This window comes from Armigeres subalbatus, chromosome 3 (assembly GCF_024139115.2).
Source record: "Armigeres subalbatus isolate Guangzhou_Male chromosome 3, GZ_Asu_2, whole genome shotgun sequence".
Lineage (NCBI taxonomy): Eukaryota > Metazoa > Arthropoda > Insecta > Diptera > Culicidae > Armigeres > Armigeres subalbatus.
Window position 1 is genome coordinate 113,609,417 of NC_085141.1, and position 13,156 is coordinate 113,622,572.

At 36.2% G+C, this 13,156-nt stretch overlaps 1 protein-coding gene across 1 annotated transcript in view; it reads left to right on the top strand.

Annotated features, from left to right (window-relative positions):
* The window catches only part of LOC134221899 (ras-like protein family member 10B), a 56,153-nt gene extending 44,876 nt beyond the window's left edge, over positions 1 to 11,277 (top strand). Inside the window, exon 6 of the mRNA XM_062701065.1 lies at positions 9,857 to 11,277. Within this exon, the coding sequence (XP_062557049.1) occupies positions 9,857 to 9,977 (121 nt within the window). The 3' untranslated portion in view covers positions 9,978 to 11,277. The remainder of the gene's footprint in view (positions 1 to 9,856) is intronic.
* Positions 11,278 to 13,156: the final 1,879 nt, after the last annotated feature.

The following is a 13,156-nucleotide window of genomic DNA, read 5'->3' on the forward strand; positions in this document are numbered from 1 at the left end:
CAAACCAACTTCAATCCAGAATCCAAACCAATCCTAATCCAATCCAAACCAATCCAACCAATCCAATCCCACATCCAATCCAAATCAATCCAAAATCCAATCCATATCCAGTCAAATCAAGATCAATCAATCATGTCAATTCAGAATCGAAATTGAATTCCAACACCATCCCAAATCGAACCCAAGTTCAAATCCATTTCTAATCCAAATCCAATTCAAATCCATTCCAAACCAATCCAAACCATCCGTTTAACCAAATCCAACCAAATCCAATCCAAATCCAATCCAAACCAATCCAAATCCAATCCAAATCCAATCCCAAATCCAATCCAAACCAATCCAAACCAACCAAACCAAATCCAAACCAGTCAAACCAAGTCGACCAAGTCCCAAACCAATCCAATCCAAACCAACCAGAGTCAATCCAACCCAAACCAATCAAGTCAGTCAAATCCGTTGATCAAATGGTGCGGATCCAAATGCAAACCAACCAATCCAAATCCAACCAAACCAATCCAACCCAGTCAACCAACCAAACCAATCCAAACCAACCAAACCAGATCGATCCAAACCAATCCAAACCAATCCAAACCAATCCAAATCCAATCCAAACCAAACCAAATCCAACAAAATCCAATCCAACCAATCCCAATCCAATCCCTAACCATCCAATCCAAACCAACCAACCAAACCAATCCAAATTCAACCAAACCAACCAACCAAACCAATCCAAACCAATCCAAATTCCATTCAAATCAAATCCAAACCCGATCAAAATCAAAGGCAAATCCAATCCAAATCCAATTCAAATCGAAATTAATCCCAAGTACCATCCAAATCGAACCCAAGTTCAATCCAGTTCTAATCCAAATCCAATCAAAATCCAATCCAAATCCAATCCGAACCAATCCAAACCAATCCAAATCAAATTCAAACCAATCCAAATCCAATTTTATCCAACCAAACACCATCCAAATCGAATCCAAGTTCCAAGCCACATCTAATCCATATCCAACTCAAAATCTAATTCAAACCAATCCAAACCAAACTAAAATCCAATCTCAAACCAATCCAAACCAATCCTAATCCAACTGAGTCCAACCAAATCCAATCCAATCCAAATCCAATCCAAACCAATCAAACCAAAACAAACCAATCCAAATTCCATTCAAATTAAATCCAAATCCAATTCAAATCAAATCCAAATCCAATGCAAATCCAAATCCAATTCAAATCGAAAATAATTCCAAATACCATCCAAATCGAACCCAAGTTCAATCCATTTCTAATCCAAATCCAATCAAAATTCAATCCAAATCCAGTCCAAGTACAATCCAAATCCAACCCAAACCCAATCCAAATCCAATCCAAACCAATCCAAACCAATCAAACCAACAGAAACCAACCAAACCAATCCAATCCAACCAAACCCAATCCAATTCAAACCAATCCAAACCAATCCAAACCAATCCAAACCAAACCAACCAATCCAGATTCCATCCCAACCAAACCAATCCAAATCAAACCAAACCAATCCAAACCAATTCAAATCGAAATTAATTCCAAATACCATCCAAATTGAACCCAAGTTCAATCCATTTCTAATCCAAATCCAATCAAAATCCAATCCAAATCCAATCCAAATCTAATCCAAATCCAATCCAAATCCAATCCAAATCCAATCAAAATTCAATCCAAATCCAATCCAGGTTCAATCCAAATCCAATCCAAATCCAATCCAAATCCAATTCAAATCCAATCCAAACCAACAGAAACCAACCAAACCAACCAAATCCAACTTCAAACCAACCAAATCAAATACAAACCAATCCAAACCAACCAAACCAATCCAAACCAACCAAACCAATCAAACCAATCCAAATCCAATCCAAACCAATCCAAACCAAACCAAACCAACAAAAACCAATCCAAACCAATCCTAATCCAATCCCTAGTCCAATCCAAACCAACCAAACCAAACCAATCCAAACCAATCCAAACCAATCCAAACCAATCCAAATCCAATCCAAACCAATCCAAATCCAACCAAACCAATCCAAAATCCATTCAAACTCAAACCAAATCCAATCAAAATCAAATGCAAATCAATCCAAAACAATTCAAATCGAAATTAATTCCAACACCATCCAAATCGAACCCAAGTTCAATCCATTTCTAATCCAAATCCAATCAAAATCCAATCCAAATCCAATCCGAATCCAATTCAAATCCAATCCAAATCAAATTCAAATCCAATCCAAATCCAATTTTTATCCAATCCAAATACCATCCAAATCGAATCCAAGTTCAAGCCATATCTAATCCATATCCAATCAAAATCTAATTCAAATCCAATCCAAATCCAAACTAAATCCAATTCAAATCCAATCCAAATCCAATCCTAATCCAATCCGAGTCCAATCCAAATCCAATCCAAATCCAAATCCAATCCAAATCCAATCCAAATCCAAAACAAATCCAATCCAAATTCCATTCAAATCAAATCCAAATCCAATCCAAATCAAATCCAAATCCAATGCAAATCCAAATCCAATTCAAATCGAAAATAATTCCAAATACCATCCAAATCGAACCCAAGTTCAATCCATTTCCAATCCAAATCCAATCAAAATTCAATCCAAATCCAATCCAAATCCAATTCAAATCCAATCCAAAACAATTCCAAACACAATCCAATCGAAATCCAATTCAATTCCAATCCAAATCCAATAGAAATCCAACTCAAATCCAATCCAAATCCAATCCAAACCCAATCCAATTCAAATCCAATCCAAATCCAATCCAAATCCAATCCAAATCCAAATCCAAATCCAATCCAGATTCCATCCCAATCCAAATCCAATCCAAATCAAATCCAAATCCAATCCAAATCCAATTCAAATCGAAATTAATTCCAAATACCATCCAAATTGAACCAAAGTTCAATCCATTTCTAATCCAAATCCAATCAAAATCCAACCAAACCAACCAAATCTAATCCAAACCAATCCAAACCAATCCAAACCAATCAAAATTCAATCCAAATCCAATCCAAACCAATCCAACCAATCCAAACCAATCCAAACCAACAGAAACCAATCCAAACCAATCCAAACCAATCCAAACCAACCAAACCCAATCCAATTCAAACCAACCAAACCAACCAACCAATCCAACCAACAGAACCAATCCAAATCCAATCCAAATCCAAATCCAAACCCAATCCAATTCAAATCCAATCCAAATTAAATCCAAATCCAATCTCAATCCAATCCAAATCCAATCCAAATCCAACCCAAATCCAATCCATATCCAATCCAAATCAAATCCAAATCCAATCCAAATCCAATTCAAATCGAAATTAATTCCAAATACCATCCAAATTGAACCCAAGTTCAATACATTTCTAATCCAAATCCAATCAAAATCCAATCCAAATCCAATCCAAATCTAATCCAAATCCAATCCAAATCCAATCCAAATCCAATCAAAATTCAATCCAAATCCAATCCAAATCCAATCCAAATCCAATTCAAATCCAATCCAAATCCAATCCAAATTCAATCCAAATCCAATCCAAATCCAATCCAAATCCAAATCCAAACCCAATCCAATTCAAATCCAATCCAAATCCAATTCAAATCCAATCCAAATCCAATAGAAATCCAATCCAAATCCAATCCAAATCCAAATCCAATCCAAATCCAATCCAAATCCAAAACAAATCCAATCCAAATTCCATTCAAATTAAATCCAAATCAATTCTAATCAAATCCAAATCCAATGCAAATCCAAATCCAATTCAAATCGAAAATAATTCCAAATACCATCCAAATCGAACCCAAGTTCAATCCATTTCTAATCCAAATCCAATTCAAATCCATTCCAAATCCAATCCAAATCCAATCCTAATCCAATCCAAATCCAATCCTAATCCAATCCTAATCCAATCCTAATCCAATCCTAATCCAATCCAAATCCAATCCAAATCCAATCCAAATCCAATCCAAATCCAATCCAAATCCAATCCAAATCCAATCCAAATCCAATCCAAATCCAATCCGAATCGAAATCAAATCCAAAAACCATCAATATCGAATCCAAGTTCAATCCATATCTAATCCAAATCCAATCCAAATCCAATTCAAATCCAATCCAAATCCAATCCCAACCAATCCAAACCAATCCTAATCCAATCCCTAATCAAATCCAACCAATCCAAATTCCATCCAAACCAATCCAAATACAGTCCAAACCAATCCAAACCAATCCAAACCAATCCAAACCAATCCAAACCAATCCAAACCAATCCAAACCAACATAAATCCATTCCAAACCAATCCAATGCCAGTCCAAATGCAAACCAAATCTAATCCAAACCAATCCAAACCAATCCAACCAATCCAAACCAATCAAAATTCAATCCAAATCCAATCCAAACCAATCCAAACCAATTCAAACCAATCCAAATCAAATACAACCAATCCAAACCAATCCAAACCAATCCAAATCCAATCCAAACCAATCCAAACCAATCCAAACCAATCCAAACCAACCAAATCCAATCCAAACCAATCCAAACCAAACCAAACCAACAAAAACCAATCCAAACCAATCCAAACCAAACCAATCCAAATTCAATCCAAACCAATCCAAATCCAATCCAAATCCAATCCAAATTCCATTCCAAATCAAACCAAACCAATCAAAATCAAACCAAATCCAATCCAAACCAATTCAAATCGAAATTAATTCCAAATACCATCCAAATCGAACCCAAGTTCAATCCATTTCTAATCCAAATCATATCAAAATCAAATCCAAATTCAATCTGAATCCAATTCAAATCCAATCCAAATCCAACCCAAATCCAATCCATATCCAATCCAAATCAAATCCAAATCCAATCCAAATCCAATTCAAATCGAAATTAATTCCAAATACCATCCAAATTGAACCCAAGTTCAATACATTTCTAATCCAAATCCAATCAAAATCCAATCCAAATCCAATCCAAATCTAATCCAACCAATCCAACCAATCCAAACCAATCAAAATTCAACCAAACCAATCCAAACCAACCAAACCAACCAAACCAATCCAAACCAACAGAAATTCAATCCAAACCAATCCAAACCAATCCAAACCAAATCCAAACCCAATCCAATTCAACCAATCCAAACCAATTCAAACCAATCCAAACCAATAGAACCAATCCAAACCAATCCAACCAAATCCAATCCAAATCCAATCCAAATCCAAAACAAATCCAATCCAAATTCCAATTCAAATCAAATCCAAATCCAATCCAAATCAAATTCAAATCCAATCCAAATCCAAATCCAATTCAAATCGAAAATAATTCCAAATACCATCCAAATCGAACCCAAGTTCAATCCATTTCTAATCCAAATCCAATTCAAATCCATTCCAAATCCAATCCAAATCCAATCCCAATCCAATCCAAATCCAATCCAAATCCAATCCAAATCCAATCCTAATCCAATCCTAATCCAATCCAAATCCAATCCAAATCCAATCCAAATCCAATCCAAATCCAATTCAAATCCAATCCAAATCAAATCCAAATCCAATCCAAATCCAATCCATATCCAATTAAAATCGAAATTAATTCCAAATACCATCCAAATCGAACCCAAGTTCAATCCATTTCTAATCCAAATCCAGTCCAAATCCAATCCAAATCCAATCCAAATCCAATCCCAATCCAATCCAAATCCAATCCTAATCCAATCCTAATCAAATCCAAATCCAATCCAAATCCAAATCCAATCCAAATACAGTCCAAATCCAATCCAAATCCAATCCAAATCCAATCCAAATCCAATCCAAATCCAATCCAAATCCAATCCAAATCCAATATAAATCCATTCCAAATCCAATCCAATGCCAATCCAAATCCAAACCAAATCCAATCCAAATCCAATCCAAATCCAATCCAAATCCAATCCAAATCCAATCAAAATTCAATCCAAATCCAATCCAAATCCAATCCAAATCCAATTCAAATCCAATCCAAATCAAATACAAATCCAATCCAAATCCAATCCAAATCCAATCCAAATCCAATCCAAATCCAATCCAAATCCAAACCAATCCAAACCAATCCAAACCAATCCAAACCAATCAAACCAAACCAAACCAAATAAACAAAAACCAATCCAAATCCAATCCAAATCCAAATACAATCCAAATTCAATCCAAATCCAATCCAAATCCAATCCAAATCCAATCCAAATTCCATTCAAATCAAATCCAAATCCAATCAAAATCAAATCCAAATCCAATCCAAATCCAATTCAAATCGAAATTAATTCCAAATACCATCCAAATCGAACCCAAGTTCAATCCATTTCTAATCCAAATCATATCAAAATCCAATCCAAGTTCAATCCGAATCCAATTCAAATCCAATCCAAATCAAATTCAAATCCAATCCAAATCCAATAGAATTCCAATCTACATTCAATCCAAATCCATTCCAAATCTAATTGAAATCCAATCCAAATCCAATCCAAACCAAATCCAAATAAAATTCAAATCAAATCTAAATCGAATTCAAGTACAATCCATATCCATTCCAAATCAAATTCAAATCCAAATTAAATTCAAATCCAATTCAAATCCAAATCCAATCCAAATCCAATCCAATATAGTCCAAAAATAATCCAAATGGATTTATATTGGAGCCAAAGAAAACTATAAATCCTTTTCCCGCAATCTTTTTTAATATTTTAGGATCCATCGCATGTTTTCTCAGATGAAGAAGATATATTGAGCCGTTTTGAATATGTACAGCAAAAAAAATAAATAAGAAAATCAGAGTACCGGCTTTCATAAAAATTCTTCTCGCAATGTTTCCCTCTGTATACTATATTTGATGATTATCATCTCGGTTGTAGTCATGCACTGCTATATACCCGTCTGGTAATCAGGGGTTGTTCACAGATTACGTAAGGCTGTTGGGTAAGGTGGCTCAAAAAACACTTTTTCAAATTTTTTGATGGGCCGCCCTCTTATTCGATTCTATTTGATGCCTTGATGCTCTGGACAAAATTTCAGCCAAATCGGTCAACGTTTGAGCAGTGCTAAACTCGTTGGAAGTTTATATGAAAAAATGTATGCAGAAACATCCAAAAACAGTGATTTGCAGTTGGACGGCACAATTTACGATCAAGAACCATGATACTTATTCAGCTCTTGAAGAATTAAATACAGAATGTTATGCTGAAAACCGCGAGAAGATTAGAGTTTATTAGGCAAATATATTAGCATTTTACTGGAGGGTTGTAGGGGTGAATTTATTTCTTTTTAATGGAAAACTTCGCCGGGCAAACTCTAATCTTCTCGCGGTTTTCAGCATAACATTATGTATTAAATTCTTCAAGATCTAAATGAGTATCATAGTTCTTCATTGTAAATTGTGCCGTCCAACTGCAAATCATTGTTTTTGGATGTTTCTGCATACATTTTTGCATATAAACTTCCAACGAGTTTAGCACCGCCCAAACGTTGACCGATTTGGCTGAAATTTTGTCCAGAGCATCAAGGCATCAAATAGAATCGAACAAGAGGGCGGCCCATCAAAAAAATTGTAAAAAGTTTTTCCCATACTAATTTGAACCACCCTACTGTTGGGGTAGATTTTTTTTTATAAAAGGGGGTAGGAAGAGATCAAAGTAGTAGAAGCATGAGTGTTATTTTGCTAATGGCGCTGTCAGCTTAAAAAAAATCCCGAGAAACGCTTCAACATACTAAATACAACCACTTATTGTGTATCATTGTGAAATATCGATAACTCCATTAGTTACAGTCAATAATGACTGGATGGAAACAAAATTTAACTTCAATCGACTATTTAATGTGGAAGCCCCAGACCGCACTATATGGAGCGCAGGAGGACCACAAATTCGCTCAGGATCCATTAATTTCTATACCGACGGAACAAAACAAAACGATCTTGTAGGAGCTGGTGTGACAGGTCCTGGTATAAATATATCCGTTTCAATGGGAAAATGGCCAACCGTTTTCCAGGCTGAGGTACAAGCAATTTTGGAATGCACTACCGTCTGTTTAACAAGAAACTATAAGCATGCTAATATATGTATTTTTTCAGACAGTCAAGCAGCATTAACTGCTCTGGCATCGTTCACGTGTACCTCAAAATTGGTATGGGAGTGCGTTAGTTTACTACAACAGTTGTCTAGTAGAAATACAGTTAATCTGTACTGGGTGCCTGGACACTGTGGAATAGATGGAAATGAGAATGCAGATGAGTTGGCCAGGTCAGGATCATCTCAACAATTTCTAGGACCAGAGCCATTTTGTGGAGTCTCCTCAAGCTCTATCAAAATGGAACTCAGGAACTGGGAAAAAATGATGATAAATAGGAACTGGAATAATTCCACAATACCACAATAGCCCGTCAAGCTAAAAGATTTTTTAACACCAAATGCGTTAAACACACAAAAGCTTCTCGCTTTGTCAAAAAAAGATCTGTGTACTTATACAGGTTTAATAACAGGACATTGCTCGACGAAATATCATTTAAAACTAATGAAGAAGGTCGAAGATGATGTTTGTCGTTTTTGTAATGAGGACTGTGAGACCTCTGAGCATTTATTATGCAGTTGTGCTGCACTTATCAACAGAAGAATCAAGTTCTTTGATAAGGGTATCTTTCAGCCATCTGAAATATGGTCTTTATCGCCATGTAAGGTGGTGCGGTTCATACGTCACATCTTTCCATGCTGGGATAATACCTAAAATCATGTGTTGAAAGTCACTTCTTATAGTACTTATCACCTTGAACAGGTAAATATTAAACGGTTGGTATATCACAATAGATCGAAAAATGGTCGCAGTGATAATCACCCAACAGAAAGAAAAAAATCATTGTGTAGAGCATGTTTTGTTTTGTCAACAGCATTCGTTTAATACTTTTAGTACCGGTACTTTGGCTGCCAGGCCGCGGCAAACTAATACTATTGAATCAACTATCAAATCTGCTAAATTCAGTACCTACTGTAATTTGTGACTTAACCTTTACTTGACCTGCTGCACACTGATTTCGATCATATACCATTCAAACAACAACACATAAAATAACACATGCATTTATCACATGGGGTAATCGGGGCAAAATGGTCCACTGTTATTTATTTAGAGGCTTTTTGTCCAATTTACTAATATTTCAACAGTATGGTAATGTTTATGTTCAAGTTATATTTATTTCAATTCACATTGATATAAAAATGCTGAAAATATTTAGTTTCTGCATTAACATAGGGCAAATCGGGCAAAATGGACAACAATCGAAATTTAAACCACATCTGTTTGACTTCCCATGCATCTTCACAGCATCCTTGTGCAATTTTGTCCATTTCTGAGACATATAGTGAGGTAACTAGTTGATTATTCGATTTTTCTATCGGAAAAATGGGGAAAATCGGGCAAAACGGGCACTTCCTGATGTCTGCGCAAAACCAAAATTCCACTACGAGATTCTACGCATTTTTTTACATTGTATAAGGTATATTGCAGGGCTCTACTGTAGCGGCCTTCAAATAGGTGCCATTTTTTGTCCCTTTTTCCCCACTGTGCAGTGTGATGGATTCATACAACCATCCAGTGCTTTCAGCTATCATAGTGCTGAGCACTTTGAAGTTTTTCAATGAGTACAAGTTGTCTGCTTTACTCCCAGTGAGGTCCACCATACTCTAACTCAATTAGAGTTAGAAAAATGCTAATTCAATTCAATAAAATGTATAGATTCACATTAATATGAGCATACCAATGCTATAAAAACTCTTCCTCCACCTTCTTTATTTTACAGACACAACTACAAAATCGGCGACATCTTCAAAGAACTGATGGGCTATCCGGTGGGTGGCACAGCGCCCAAGCTGGAATTTTCCCAATCGATTAGAAACAAAAACAAATGCACAATTCTCTAGTAGTGACTGAACGTGCGCTGGTTGGTGCAGAATGAAGAAAAAAATCGGTGCCATTAAGTTGCAATGCAACAGTAGCCTTCCGTATTGAATGAGGACTCAACAGAGGACACTGCAATTTGGACGAGTGATTATGGGAGTGAGATATCAATTTGCACAAATCAATGTCGATAGGCGGAGGATCACGACGGGGAAGTGTGTCCAACGACGTCAACCCTAACAAAGTATCACATGTACGCCATAGTGTAGAAAAGAAGCAAAACCAACTATCGCAACCGTTTGCGAAAATGTAGATACCCAATCGGACAAAGCATTATCAAATAGCAAAACCATGTTGACTATTGATATTCTAGGAAGTTAAGCATCGTTAAATCGATCGGTACACTTTTGTGTCACTCGCGGCCTGTGTTAGGTTAAATCGTGACTGCAGACGGAGCTCAGCGTGGAGCTGGCGGTAGAGAATGGAAGAAAAACCGGAAACTACCCACGACCCAGTTTAGATTAGAAACAATAGAGATAAGACATTCCGTTCTCTTGTTCGTAAGCCACGGCAGCTGACTGTATCAATGTTTGTGTAAGTGTGTGTATGTTTGTAGCCGTGTTTATACGCCATCCAAGGAACAATCACTGGGGTTGGGGAAGCATCCGGGCGTTCCTGTTCGATGCGAGCAAAGATTTTGAGCACGCCATCAATCTTACTTGGTAGGTGGTAGGTAGGACGCACAAATTGGAGGAAAACCGAATTAAGCTCACCATCTACGCAAAGACGAACGGCACCACTCCAAGTCCGGTATAGGTATTGAGGAGGACAGTGCCTGAGGAGCTACAGAAGACAAAAGCGGAAGGATTCATATTCTCTAGTCCATAGTCAGGGCGACCGACGGGAGGGTAAGCCGAGGAGATACACAAAATTTAATTGTCTGTCATGAGCAGCGGCTTTCGAGAGTAGAGCATCCGTCGGAGCGTACGGATGCGACATCATGATTGGGTTTGGTTCTTGTCAGACGAATAGATCAAGTTGCTTTATATTCTCCAGATGAAGACATGAAATGATGAAGCGGTTATTTGATAGTGAGGGATAATAATTGAAGATGGTTTTAATTTTGGCTTGGTTATTGTTAAGGTTAATAGCATGAGTTGGTATTTTTGGCTCCATGTACGTTGATTCAAACTGATAGTAACAATGAAAATTTTTAAGGGTAATGTGACCAGACGTCCCGCGTTTCGCCGGAGGCTGCATTTTTCAACTACTTCGTTTTACACATTTATTAGAATTTATACAGCCTTACAAATATTTTTCTATTTTTTTAGGGCCAAAATCTATGCGAAATGCGCTTTTGGGGAACCATTTTTAAGCCAGTGACGCAATCCAGATAGGCGGAACGGAAGAAGATACAGACGATATTTTTATAGAAAAACACGCGTTTTAAAAAGCCCCAAAAGTATTCAGAAGGTGACATCCGTGAAAAATAAAAAATGAAATGAGCAGATCATAAATATTGTTTTTAAGAGACACCCTAATCCTGGTAAGTAAAATTACTCTACACAAGTGAGCTTGAGAGCTACATTATATAGCAAAGTTGATTGGAAAAAGCTGCGCTACAACTTTGTAGAGCATTTTATGTCAATATTCCGCAAAATAAAAATTTCACATTTTTATAAAATGGCCCACCCTAATTTTCGGTAACTCTATAATAAGGGCCCAAGTGTCCAGAACAACTTTGTAGAACAAACTTTGTTTCTTAAAAGTATGCTTCAGACCTAAAATGCATCTTTTCTCGTAAATCTTACAATACGATGATAATGATAAAACTTATAAAAAGTGTTAAAGCTGTAGATTTTTTAGTTTTCATTTCTCACGAATGTCATGTTCTAAAGACTTTTCAAAACGCGTGTTTTGCTATAAGAATATCGTCTGTATCTTCTTCCGTTGTCGAGTTATAATAATTTATTTGAAAAAACATGATTTTAGTAAAATTGATAAAACTTGAGATAAAAACTAACATATCCCCAATTTTTTGACATAATAAAGAATATTAATTTCTCTTTCAAATGCCGTGTAAATATATTTTTTGCAATTCCTGATCATAATACCTGGTTTACAGTTGTCATTTGAGTGATAAAACGGCCTACTTTTCCATACCAACAGAATGGGTGCTTTAATGACCATTATGCAACTCAAATGGGTTGCATAATATTCATTATAGCACTCATTTGGGTGCTATAATGAAAACCTACATTGGGACAGTAGTTACTTGAATACATTCAGCTGAATTAGTTTGGGTGAGTGTTAAATTGTGTACTCTAAGCGTCTCGTAATAAATGAAATGGTTTGTTGGACATAACATCACAATTTTCCAAAGGCAATTGCATCCATCGCTTCATAGCTTTTCAAGCTATGCTTGGCACGATAAGACGGAATCTTATTGTTCTCTGCCGCAACATAATTTATTGACATGAATGATCATGTGGAGTAAACTCGATTGTACAATTTTGGTATAGATTTATCATATTAAAGCCCATTTTTCGTCATTGCAAAAAATAGCGTGTGCAACTAGTTGCACAAACTACTATTTTTGGTCTGCCCTAACCGGAGATATCAACGTATGAAAAAAATGTAATTTTGACAGAAAAACGATTATAACTTTTGATCGGAAAAAGATATTGAGCATATTTACCCATCAAAAGTTGCATTTTTTTGAGTTCTAAAAGTCACCTGAACACGACTTTTTCGATAAATCTAAAACAAAGAAAGTAGATCAAAAATACTGTTTTTAAGGGTACACCCTAATCCAATTAGGTAAAATTGTTCTAAATCAGCCAACTTAAGAGCCACAGAAAATTTTTTTTAGCGAAATTGATTGGAATAAGCTACGCTACAACTTTGTAGAACATAACATGTCAATATTCCGAGAAATAAAAAAAAATATTTTCAAAATTTTTTTAAATGATGGGCTACCCTATTTTTCGGTAGAACCATAATGATGGCCTTACTATTTCGAACAATTTTGTAGAACAACAGTTTTTTTCTAGAAAATATAGTTTTGGAGTAAAATGCATCTTTCCGCGTGAAACTGTATCCTGGACCATAGTGCAGTGGCGTAGCTAGAAAATTGGTCTGGGGGAGGTGTCCCGGAGGTCAACGGTGCTCGCGGCTCTGGGTCGGGCGGAGACATTTCTGG